This window comes from Phalacrocorax aristotelis, chromosome 22 (genome assembly GCF_949628215.1).
Source record: "Phalacrocorax aristotelis chromosome 22, bGulAri2.1, whole genome shotgun sequence".
Lineage (NCBI taxonomy): Eukaryota > Metazoa > Chordata > Aves > Suliformes > Phalacrocoracidae > Phalacrocorax > Phalacrocorax aristotelis.
The window spans coordinates 3,010,664-3,023,815 of NC_134297.1; the positions used below are offsets into that span (position 1 = coordinate 3,010,664).

Sequence of the window (13,152 nt, forward strand, 5' to 3'; positions counted from 1 at the left end):
ACTTTTCATTTAAATTCTTAGATCTTTTTGAAACTGCATCAGGTGAAGGCTCCAAATCAAATCTACTTTAATTGCTGCTGTGCAGACAGCATCCTGCTATTACAGGCATGAGAATAGGGAAGCATGTAATTGACTTCTGCTTGCTTTTTCTCCCTGGTCAGTGGCGTTGGGTTGATTCCAGGATGTCAGAAACCCCTGGGTTTTCCAGCACCTCGTTACGTTTCCAAAGAGAGTGACTAAAGGCAGATTTGGCAGACTCCAAAGCATGGTTCCCTTGCTGGGTTGAATGTGGTAGCTGTGACTTCAGTTCAGAGCACAGCCAATTTCCAGCTCTGTGGTAACCAGAAAGTACCCCAAGGTATGTTGACTAAAAAACAAGAGAGGTAAATACATTATATGAATCAAGACATGTAGCACTTGAGTCTTTTGGTGTAAGGAAGTGACTGGCTGAATTCTCTGGAGTCTGGCAGAGGAAATGTGAATCCAAATGACTTAAAAAGGGTTCCATCAGTCAAGACCAAAAGAATGGTATTGGAAAAGTTGTTTCATACTCTACGGCTATGTCTATAGTCCTCTGACCCTCCGGGAATGAGAGCGCTCCATGCTCTAGCACATATGAAAGCTGCTATGCCTGTTAGAGGTACTGGCCATTTCAGCTTGGACAAGAAATACATCAGTGCCCTTTCATCCACACCAAGCCACGCAGAGCAGGTCACCCAGCTGATACAACAACCTGTCACTCTAGTGGGAAACCACCTCCCAGCAGGAACCACCTCCCCACATTGTGCAGCCATTTCCTACCACAGAGATGAGATCTTGTCCTTGCGACCAGCTACCATGCTGTCTCCACAAAGCACAAAGTGGCAACGTGCACCGGAGAAGCAGGGGAAGAGGGGTGGAAAAAGTTGGTTTTCCAAGGGTGTGTTGTATGTTATGCAAGGGCCCAGCGGGATCAGTGTGTGTGGCATCATCCTCACACAGTGCAGACTGTACTAACTGAAGTATAAACTTCTCTCTTATATACAGATCTATATTATTATTATATTAGCCTGCAGGGAATCCACGAGGTAGTGTGAACACAGATGTGCTTCTCTGTGGAGGAAGAGGGAAAAGCAGGGTGAGTCTGGAGGCTGCTTTAGGTGATAGGAGCACAGAAAGTGCATAGAACAACTATAGCTCTTTAGATTCAGATATACAAAAATAAAACGGTGCCTTGGTCTGTGTGGCATGGCAGGAGCAGGGCTAGTATCATCCAACATGGTATTCATACCTCCTCTTATGGGGAGGCTTTCATCTTGACGGTAGTTTCACTTCTTATTTGTACAAGTAGCACTGAAACATTGTTTGGTGTCTGGGCAGCAGGATAATGATGTGGTCCCCATCTCTCCCTCCCACACGCACTTTGCTCAAACATCCTTACGGTTTCCAGAGTGACGTTAAGTGTGCAATGTCTGCAGAATGCCAAATACCCAACCCGAGACAAAGGAAAGTAAATGCCCATTGGCCGAGAAGGATTATCCCCTTGTTCAGAATTGTCCCAGCTGCCATCTCCTCTATGCCATACCTGGGTGAAGCAGATGAAAGTTATCCTTGAAACCAAGCCATTATATTCGATGTTCATACCTCTTCTTTGCTTTTACATACATTTAAGCGTATATCTATAATTGTTTTTTGTCTAATACAGGTGAATACAAATGCGACGTGAAGATAAATTCCCTTTTCTAAAACACTTTGTGGTCACAGGAATGTACATGTTTGGATTTAAACACACACACACTTTCCAATAGCAAAAAATTTGTAGCCCCAAACCTAAGATGCTTTTAAAAAAGTTAAAAGGCCAGATTCCTCTATTGGCTTTTATCCTTCATTAGGAGCAAGAAGATTACCTGAAATCATGATTTCTTCTTTATATTCTGCCTGAGTTCATTTTAAAATTCCAATCAACAGATGCAAGGAAGAGAGGGGGGAAAAGCTAGTGGGGGGTCATGTTAGGCTTTGAAAAGGAAAATTAGAGAGAGAATGTTTTTCTTTCTAATTTTTTTCCCCCTTGGGTTTCAGGTTATAAGACAGCTATTTAAAGGATGCTTTCTCCAAATGTGTTGGCTTCAAAATATGTCCCCATGCCATCTGGATTTAAAAGAGTCAATCCAAGAGATTGGGAGTGGGAGCAGGAGAGAAAAAGGACAGAAACAAAACCCCTAAACCAAGCGTTTTTCTCTGTTCTTGGGTTGGTTTTCAGCATCTTTCATTATTAGCATCTTATTATTTTGTCCAGCAATCTTGACTGTTTAGCTCTTCACAACAGTGATTTCCTATCCCCACTGCCAAGGGGGAAACAAATTTCTCCAAAGGAGGGAAAAAAAAAGATACAGCCTCAGATTTAAGCACTGGCTGTGCTGTAAAACTTCACACAAGCTGGAACAAGGGCTGTGAAAATCCACACCCAGCTACTTTGGTGCACAGTGTAGAAATTGACACAAGGGAACCTACGGACATTTAATCAGGTTGGACACATCCCATCCAATACAGGGCAGCTGTCACCCACATACACATGCATACACATAGCCAGCTTAATACAGGAGGGCCAGGATGAGAAAAGAAGTGAGTACTGAATGAGACGTGGGCAAAGGCAGAGTGTTCCCTTGAGCATTAGCAAGCCAGGCAGATACTTAACCTAATCATGTCAATTACAATTGCACCAAAATTTAGAAATCAATAAATAAAATAGGCAATGGCAAAGGGGGGATCTAAAAGGCCTCGGTTTTTGAGCAACAGGATCAGGAGAAGTGAAAAACATTAGCTTCTTCATTTTGCTCTGTTGACACTTTAAACATACTGTTCCTTAGGACAGATGTAAGGAGCCCGGGAACCGGGAGTTGGGCAGCAGAAGGAGATGTCAGAATGATGAAGATAAAGATCTTGTGGGAGGTCTGACAAGGGGGTATAGACATGAGGGATCTTCTCCAGATATCGATCTTCATGTGAGTAACAGTGGTTCAGGTAATCACTCGCATTCGATATCTCTGAGTGACACTTTCCAAAGTTCTGTAAGTAGAGACAAAAGTCAATGGGTGAAAACTCTGGGATCATTGGCCATAAAACATACAACTCTTCAGTTCCTTGCTGAGACACACATATAACAAATAGGATGGAAAATTAAACAGTTCTGCTTATGGCTTCAGAAAAATAGAAACTCAGGTGCTAAATCCTCACATTTCAAAATTTTTGTCTCACTTCCCAAAATATCCATATTGCTGATGAATATGTATAGATTTTGCATCGTTTGCCCCTTGTCTGTAAACACTCTGCCTCTCTGGATAAAATAAGCAGTCGCCTAAGAAAGAACAGGGTTTTTTCAGTCTTCCTAGCTCTCCCACACCTGAGGTTTGAAATAGCAGTGCTTCTATGCATCATTAATCTAATCCAGGCTCATTCTTTTTTATTTAAAGGGCACATATGTCTGACCAGGGGCTTTGGAGGCAAAATAGGTTATTGTGTCTAATGTTTACCTAGTAGATAGGAGTGCATGTACTAAGCTTTACCTGTGTGAGCAGTTCCACTGAAAGCCCTGGGGCCAGTTTTGTAAGTCAAATCAACTACAGAGAATCTAAAACACTTCCAAGATCTAGACTGCTCTGCGGTCCCATGATCTTCCCTCTGATGGAGTGTATTCTTATGGATGCTTTGCAAAATCTGATTATTCTTCTTTAAGTGCCAAATGAAAGGAAAACCCCTCGGAGTCCAAAGTACTTTGATGTCTATTGAGATAATTTTGCAGAGGTGTAGCAAGCAATACTGTAGAAACACTGCTTGTTCGAATGCAAAAATCGCAGAGTCTCTTTTTCTCCCAGAAAGCTCCATGCAAACAGCAGCAACTGGAAGAGAGACCCCCGCCCCACCCCCGCTTATCCTGGTGTGCCTGCAGGGGACGCTTCTGTAAGCCCACAGGAGGGCAGAGCTTTTCCACAGCCCAGGAATCTGGCTCCCCAGAGGGTGGCAGCAGATGGGAAGGATTCCTCCCTGCTCACAGACCCTTTCCTCAGGTTTGAAGCCCTGCAAGATGACCCAAGCAGGAGGGACATCTAGCGAGGACAGTGCTTTTTGTCTTTAAAAACAACCCATATTCATAGGCTCTCACCAAGGGCTAATCTCTTCTCTAAGAGAGAGCAAATGCACTGGCAATCACCTTTTATGCCTGTGGTTTGAACTGGGGCTGGTTGTAGCAAGTAACTTGCCCTTGAGCCCTTCCTTGTTCTCTTTCAAAATACCAGAAACAGTCTGTTTAGTGGAAAGGACAGGATTTGACCCTGAGGAGAAAATGCCTGAAGGAACAGAACAATCTACTCTGCTCATGTGCTGCCGGTTCCTGGATAAATATTTCACCAGGATGCTTTAAAAGATCATATAGAAAACAAAGCATCGACAATAACGTATTGATGGTTCAGACTGCTAGAAGAGACAACAAGCAAGTTGGAGGGCTGCACAGTCTTAACACAGTTTCAGGAACAATCTCACTAAGAGCAATGAAGGCCACTAGAGGACAGAAAGTTTGTCTGAGCACCAGTAAAACAGCAGCAATGCTAAGGTCAATGTGATTTTCATTTCCCTTTTCTTGGCAAAACTGTACATCCCACCACTTAAGCTTTTAAAAGTCAGTGAACTCACTGGGCCAGATAGCAAAGAAAAATAGGCTCTAAGCCCCTTCTATTTAGAATTGCTGTGTTGGTATCTGAAATTTGGGTGGGCCATTCCCACAGCTACCTCATGAGGTTTTTGTCCACTTCTGGCTTTTAATTGCAAAATGAAAAGGTAGAGACGTGCTGTGCAGCATTATAGCTGTTTAACTGGAGGAACCCAAGCAAAGGGACATAAGGATGCTTCACTAACTCTACCTTACCCCTTACAATCTCTTCCTAGCTGCTTTAGGCAGCCCTGACCTACAACTCACACGTTCCCAGGAGGGAGCTATATGTACACAGAAAGTTTAGGCTTCCACAGAATTCAAGGCTCAGATTTACACTGCACCATGCACGACCCTGTGGCTGGAAAACTGGGCAGGCAGTGGCAACACATACTTCAAGCCTGGAGGCAGTTATCTTCATACAAATTCTATAGCATAAACAGGGATCCATACCATAAGGGAAGGAATGAACAAAGAACAGCTGATTGCTATTCTTCTGATTGCATCAGCTGATAAAAAGGGATAAAGAAGGGCTAACAGCTAGGGAGAGTGTAACCAAGTATTGAGTGAGTGGGGTACTTCTGACTGTATGATCTACTCTCAAGAAATCTCAAACACTATAGAACTCCTTTCCATACCTGCAACTGGGGAAAAAAAAGAAACATTAGCCATGCTCTCCTCCTGTTTTATAGAGGTAGGTAATTAACTGATAGCTCAACTTTCTGGATAAAGCTAACCTGAAAGAGGAGTTGTCTCAGTGGTTGAACTTTAGTGAGACATAACAGGTAAGAGGGTCTCTTAGCAAGGTTAGCAATCTATTATCAATTACATGGGCAGGTAGGTTTATCTGCTTTTTGAGCATGCAACAGAGAAGCATAGGACTTCGTAGTAATATGTGCACTGAAAAGGTCTAATAGGCAGAAAAGAAAGAGATTGTTGGTTAATATAAGTAGACATCTTGTGTAAATTGAGCTGGTTGTTAGCATCCAACACTGAAAGAAGCAGAAGGGGTCATGAGGTAGTATTTTATGGGCTGCCTGTTGACAATATACTGGGTCAGCAAAACCTATTTCTTTCTGTTTATCAGTCAGTTCATATGGGCATGAAAGAAGGGTTAGAGAAAATAAGTGCAATTTTGGCAGTGCTTCTATTTGGCCAGGTGAACATGAACAAGCTCTCCTTTTCTTTCTGGCCAGTGTTTTGTGCTTACTCCTCACAGGTGGGAGTGGGGCCAAAGCAGGTCGGCTGGAGAATGCCAGCATCATCTCAAAGGGAAAGACTTCCCTGTCTCCTTTCACCTTTCTTCAGCACGTGAAGCCAGGAGTCACATTGCTCCGGCTTTGTTCCCCAATCTCATTTGTAAGTAGTGAAAGGGAAGGGAACAATATCAGCCTGATGTTTTTTAACATATGTAGCAGCCAGTGCCCTTTGACTTCCTTCCCCAGTCTCAATGTGACTTTTCCCAAATCTAATTTATCTTTAACAAAGTTTGAAATTAAATTAGGGATAATGAACTAATTAAATTGAACTGGCACACAGTTCTGCCACCTTCCCCCACCTGCCTTCTCCCACTTGCCTTTGTTTCCAGCATGACTCCATACAATTCTTCATTATCTGGGTTACATCCTCCCCTCTCAATTTTATTTTCAAGAGCTTGATTAAAGGGGTTGTCAGCAATCTACCCATTTCAGACAGCCTGGAAGATTACCTTTAAACAGTCTTTATTTGACTGAATTAGAGAGCATTCATTTCTGCCATGACTTATTCTCAACCTTTCTCCATCCCCTACACAGCTGTTCCAGCTTTGCTTCTATTTGCAGGTAATTTCTTTGGTAAAACTAGGTGTGCTGCAGACAGCTTTCCCTCCAATTTGACCGTATACTATACTTTTAATCATCCCTAAATAATGAGTTCTAACTGGTCTAAAAGTGAAAAACTCCTTCTCAGGGTCCTGAGGATTCCTCTGCTATAATTTCCTCTGGAAAATATGAAGACCCTATTACATGAGAGAGTTGGACAGATACTGCTACAGAGGACTGTGGTTTCTGCTATTGCTCAAAAGCCCAAGAGCCAGTTAATAACCTCTCTGCCACTACCCTGACCCTCTCCATCAGTTGGCTTTGAATTTTGGGATGCAGCACAGGCTGGTGAATAGAAAGAAGCAGTTTTGTTTTGTGACAGCAAGAGAGGACTGTTGTCATTGTGTGGACCAACCAGTGGAGAGCATGTAGGTGTTGGAAGATAGAAAATATAACAGAAGCCAAAAATAAGCACATTTCATCATGGTGTTGGGAGCCTCACATCCTCTCCTCCCTGTTTCTAAACTCCCTGCTCAGCATTTTGGTGCTGCTTTTCAACTTCGAAGCGTAGCCACAACTTTAGTTATCTCTTGGCATGCTCCTGCTCTGTTTGACGTGTTATCTATGAGGGAGCTCCTGGAACGATTGCTGTCCTGAGTAAAGAACAAACATTAACATATTAGGGATGAGCAGGAACCAGTGGCCCTGAGCTTGCTTTTAGGAGTGGCGGACTTCTGTGAGGACAAAACTGAGGGCAGGTGGGACAGAGGGGCTTACCCCTGGGTTCAGAAAAACAAAAGGCTGAGCATGAGAAAGGCTGAAATTTCTGAAGTATAGGGTAAGGACCTCTGGTGATGAATACATCTACAGACACATGCAAATATTACTTATGCAGAAAACTTGCTTATAAAGTTGCATTCCTTCTTACAGCATGCTTTTAACGCTTTCTCTCACTGTCTATAGTACGTACCCATTCTGCATTCCTATAGCGTCTTAGACCATTACTCTTAAACATTTTCCTCCATTCTGTTTCTTTCCTGCATCCTTCTCTCTAACCTTCTGGAGTAAGGGCAAGACTTATTTTCATTTACAAATGGGAAACTAGTAAGGAATCACATGAGATCTTTCCTTTATCTCTGCTGAAAATTGGAAATGAGGCTATTGATGGGGGGGTACTCAGGCAACCTTGTGTTGATCGGAAGGAAATCAGGAACCAAGTCAAGGCTGCTACTTTGATGGTTCTCCAATATCCCCAGTTCAGTCTGCACCAAATGTGTAACTGGTGCAGGTTTTATAGAGGCATTCAGCAAGCTGAGCTGGGAATCTGAACCCTGGTCAGTAATTTGCTGGGGTTTTGGTGCAAGTCTCATGGCTTTGAGCTATTCTTGCTGTAACAGGGACAAGAAATTCCCAAACAAAACTGACAGCCAGAGAGTGGGGAGGTGAAGGGGGAGGAAATAATTTAAAAAGCATTAAAAAAAAATAATCGCCCTGATCTGTGGTGTGCCTTAACAGGGAGATCTTGTGGTGGTGAGATTACACCTTCAAAGCGCCATATGACTGGCTTTATTTTTACTTCAGAGAAACTGGGAGGATTTCCAAATTTGGATTTGGAGGATTACTGTCCTTCTGGTGACGACAAAATTCCCCACCCTAGGGAGGACAAGGTGATACCTCCCAAGATGCATTAGGGAGTGCTTGCCTTGTTTGTAACAGTGGGAGTAGTCCTCCAGTGCAGCCCAAGAAACTGTTGGGAATTAAAGGTGAAAGTATAAAGGAGGGTGACTGCTTTCAACCACATCTTCCTCTGGGCTGGTGTTTTCAACCTCTCTCTGTGTGCAAGAAGCTGGCAGCGCTGCTGCCTGTTGGTGACAGGCAGGCAGGTGACTGGGAGCTGATCAGCACCTCTCTGCAGTGACAAACAGATCCCACACCAGAATGAAGAAAAATGAAACTCATCCAAAACTTACTGTCCAGTCTCGCTCGTTACGTCTACGAAGACCTTGATCCTCATTCTGGGAGCAGGGGTGGGTGAGACATCACAAGAGAGAGAGGTTACCGTTCTGGTCCGGGCCAGGCCTGCTGTAGACACTTACCTAGAGAGGCTTTTGCAAGGTAACTACAGGGCTGCTTCCAACACAGGAAAACCAGGGACCACAGGGATAAAAGCGAACTGAACTAACCCTGGCACACCTTCCACCCAGGTGTTTCTGCTCCACCTTCACCTACCTGTTAGCATGGATGTTCCTAGTCTGCAAGGAGACACTACGTCAACAGGGCTGTCCAGTGGGACTTTTTAAAAAAGCTGTTTTTCTCCTGTTTATCCTCCTCCATGGAACTATTCCTTTCCTTCCCAGGGGTCCAATTCCCCTGCCCTTTGATATCGTTCTCCAACCTGCCTCTCTCCATCCTCAAGCTACTGCTTCTCTGTGTGCCTACTCTGATCTACCCTGGGTGACAGGGGTGGGATTCAGTGAGCTGCAGAGCACCTCTTCTCTCCCTTTGCTTTCTTCCTTGTCTACCTACACTTCTCCACACCTCTTCATTGAGTACCCCTGTGGGGCTGTAGCCCCATTAAACCCACAGCCCCTTCCTCCCATTTAAAAGGCAGCACAGTAAAGGGGAAGGAGCAAGACAGAGGCTGCAGTCACTACAACTCAGGGAATACATAGGAGTGAGGGAGAGTTGTAGCCAGGGAGGGGGCTGCCAATGGCATTTCCTTGGCCAATAACTCTTGGCACCTCCCAACAAATCTCCCAAGGGGTGGGAAAGGAGAATTGTCTCCCTTTCAGACAGGGACCTGGTGGCTTTAATACCTGAGAAAAGGGTATGATTATAGGTAAGGGATTGTAAGAAGAGCTGAAGCTGCCTCTTTCCACGGCAAACACAATTCCATATCAAAGGGTCACTGGTCGTTGGAAAGGCCCACAATAACCACTTGTAGGTTTAAATGCAAGCTGAGTCCTAATCAGTCCATGCCACAGGACCTGAGCTTGAAGGAGCTTGATGACAAAGTGGTCAGGCAAGCATGAGAACAGGGAAATGGTCAGGTTTGGTCTCTAATTTTGAGAAGGACAGCACCAAATAAAATAACCTTTCTCCCTTTCTCAAACTTCCATACATGCTGCCTGCACCAACTTAATGCAGTGAAAGCTCTTTTATTTTCATATACGCAGCCATCCTCTGACTGTCGCTTATTCACTGACTCTTTCGAATGCAGGAACATTTACGTGTTCCCATATTCTCTCACATACTCTCCCACCTTGTTCTTTCACACATGCACATATGTTCCATCTTATCTATAGTTGCTTCCATGCACACAAACTTTTCTCTTTTTCTTTCAAACAGTCCCCTTTTCTTTCCCTCCCCTTCTTGTACTGACTAGTTTGGAAAGGCCCTCTTAACATCTCCATGAGGTTTTGGCTTCAGCTTCTGCACATTCTAATATGGCTGCTTTGCTCCATGCTGCTGAGCCTTACAAAAATTCCCCAAACAAAATCCCACAGCAAGAGCTGGGCCCTTCAAACCCGCCTCATTTCTCCCTGTGTCTCCAGCCACACTAACTGCAGAGGGGGCAGATCCTGGTTCTGAAACAAATCCCTTAACCCCTTCCCCCTCCCACATGCCTCACTGTAGAAAGCAAAGGAAAACACTGCAAAAAGCATGCACAGAAGGCAAGACAAGGCAAAGGCATTCCTGTCAGCACCCCCAGAAATAAGGGTAGCGAAGAGAGCAGCTATCACGGGCAGCATGCAGGAGGTAGAGGGTGTGGGGCGGAGGACAGACTGGATGCATGGGGGCCATTCCACAGGAAGAGGAGGAGATGCGGGGAGTGGGGACCGCTGAAGTCAGGAGGGGGGCACAGTGAGGAAGGCAGAGTGCGATCATGTACCTTGAGGCCAGAATCTGAGGGGAAGGGGCCTAGAGTGACATGCGCTAGCCTAAGTTGGGCTGGATGGTTGCATACTCGACTAGGTCTCCGCCAGCATGGATGGAGGTCCGAGGACTGGGTGACGAGGCCAGAGCGGAAGTGTCCAGCTCTGCATAGTGGACATCACAGTCCTTGTTGCCAGAGTTCTGGAGAGAAGAGAGCAGCAAGGCGATGGGGACACAGGAGGGAGGAATTGGGGTGTAAGTGGGGAGCCAGGGGAGTGAGAACAGAGGAACCGTGCAGAATGTGGGGAGTGAATGAATGAGACAGAAGAGAGGGAGTGTGTGAAGGGTGGAGGGAGAAAGAAGAAAAGGGTGAGAGGGGGGAGGAAGAAAAAACAGTTAAAAAGGGGGAGGTAGGGAGGTAATGAACAGTCAGTCAGGTAAAATTCCAAATCAAAGCAAAAGTCCTAACGGCACTGCTCCCCAAATCCCCCATTGAGCTGAGTGACTTGGCCCAGGTGGGCAGCATTCCCAGCAACTGCCCCATCTGCCCCTTTTACTGGGGATGCTCCCAGTAGCATCTCGCTGCTCTGATCGTTCCATCAACCCCTCTGGGACCAGCATTTTCCTTAGCTGGGGGTGGTTCAGTGAATTCAAACCTTATTGGATACCCGAGCTGTCAGTTTTGACCCAGGAATTTGAGGTTCATCAAAGCACACTGGAGGCAAATGCAGAGTTGAGGGCATGAGTGAAAATGGGGGAGGCTTGACTTTTGGGTGTCAGGAAGGAGATACCTGGAGGGAGCGGCTTCAAAGCCATAGGTCCCAGGACAGGTTTGCAGCAGACACATTACCATAGGGAAATGACATTCCTTAGACAATACTGTTGTTTTGCCCTAGCATGGAGGCTGTAGAGTTCTTAAGTGCTACATTTTAACACAAGGCTTGACTGCACAGTATGCTACTGCAGATTAACTATGCAGCATGATTTTGTCATTATAAAAATGTCTAATAGATGCTAAAAGCATCCTCCTTTGGCATGAAAACATTTATGGGTATTCCCTTACTAAGCTTATCAGCAAGAACGGCATGAATGGAATATCATCCAATTTGTCTGATCATTCCTACCCAGACATCTCTCATGGTTTGCAAGTAATAACGGTCAGAGAACCCTGGAAGACAGGGTGGCCTGGAAAACTCACTGCTCAGTGGGGAAAATGAGTTACCAGGAGGAGCCCTGGTGTCAGTAACCAAGGTGTGAGGGGGTACCCTGGCTACTTGCCCTGTGGAGTTTCTTTAATACTGTCTTTTGGGCCTGCTTTCTGTGCCAGCATTAGCCAAGCATCTGCTAAGCCTCTCTGAGAGGAGAGACTTGTCTCTTCTAAAAGAAAGAGCTTTCCAATTTCTCTATCATCTTTCCAAAATGGCTGTATCACATGGCAATTATGCAAAAGGTGTTTAATTTTAACTATTTTCTCTTCTCTTTGTTTGGAAGTGTCCTCAGCCACGTAAAAGCTGTGGCAGAGCCATTTTCAGAAGTTTATAGCCCTGTAATGAGCTGGTTTAGTGCCTGTTGCTGGAAGAGGTTATTCAGTGGGTGATTAACTGTGACTGCTGTGCTGTTCTGTGGCAGGGTTTGGCTGTCTCCCTGCTGGTGTCCCTCAGCCACCAGGATGAGGGGAAAGGCGAGCACAGCTGAACTGGCATATCCAGCATCTGGCTCCCCTATGGTGCTCAGCACAGCTGGATGCTGGAGGGTCTGGTCGTTTGAGGTCACCCTCTGTCCTGCCCTTGAGCAGGTGCCCAGATGGCAGTAGCAAGTTGTTGGCGTGAAAGCTGTGCATCCTGTGGCCTCTCTGCTTAATGTCTGAATCCAGACAGTGTCTATGGACATTTAAGAAAATTAGTAATGCCAGCTCCAGTCTTAAACCTAAACCTATGCCCTGCAGAACTCTTTCCCTGTGGACTCTGCATCTCAGTACCCCCTCTAGTCCTAGAGAAAGGCAGGCTAAATCTTTACTTCCTATTTCCTATGCTGTTTACTTTGCCTCACTCCTCTCCAAAATAGTGCTTCCTTCCCACTGGAGGTTTTGTCTCCATGGAGTTCCCCTGCTTTCTGCTGCTCTTGGGCTTGTTCCTGCTCACTGCTGCTTGTTTGGAGCAGAATTTATTACAATATCAATAATGTGACTTGTATACAAGGTCTAGTACTGCCCCATGCAAGCGCTCTGTGTTAATCATCAGCATTGGCACCCTGGTAATTGCCCTGTAAACTGAAAGGAATTATTTTGCTGTCTGCAGCAATGAAACTTTCCCTTCTACCTGCACAAATGAGTATTGCTGACATGTACACTAATCATACTTCTGCTCCTACATGCACTCGTACCTCCACCTCTCTCGCTCATGCTCCCTCTCACACAAACACGCAGCATCTACCATAGGCACTGCCATGAGCACACAGACGCTTTTACCCACACCTGTTATTCTGCACACTGACACGCATGGGTACTGGTACTCTCAGACATGCATAGTCTTTGTAGATGTTATCTGAAACACACGCTCACCTTTCCATCTCATTCACTCCTGCCTAGATATCCTCACATAAACCAAAGATTTTACCCCACAAGAGCTCAGAGACAAATGCTGCAGGCAACCCCATCACCCGTATCCCCATTTCTGTACCCTTAATTGTCCACTACACTGTTCTTGCATAACTCTGCACTGTCAGCTTCATCTTATCTTTCCCACAGTTTGCAACCCATAAACATACATAATCATTTGTAGCTTCTGACACAGGGCC

At 45.2% G+C, this 13,152-nt stretch overlaps 1 protein-coding gene across 2 annotated transcripts in view; it reads right to left on the reverse strand.

The window, feature by feature from the left end:
* Positions 1 to 2,465: 2,465 nt before the first annotated feature.
* Positions 2,466 to 13,152, reverse strand: part of NECTIN1 (nectin cell adhesion molecule 1) — a 104,009-nt gene continuing 93,322 nt past the window's right edge. The window contains exons 9-10 of one of the 2 annotated variants that reach the window (XM_075116434.1): positions 8,451 to 8,495; positions 2,466 to 3,045 (exon numbers count right to left, since the gene is read on the reverse strand). In XM_075116434.1, coding sequence (XP_074972535.1) covers positions 2,827 to 3,045; positions 8,451 to 8,495 — 264 coding nt within the window. In that variant the 3' untranslated portion in view covers positions 2,466 to 2,826. The remainder of the gene's footprint in view (positions 3,046 to 8,450; positions 8,496 to 13,152) is intronic. The other variant, XM_075116435.1, reaches the window with a different exon arrangement.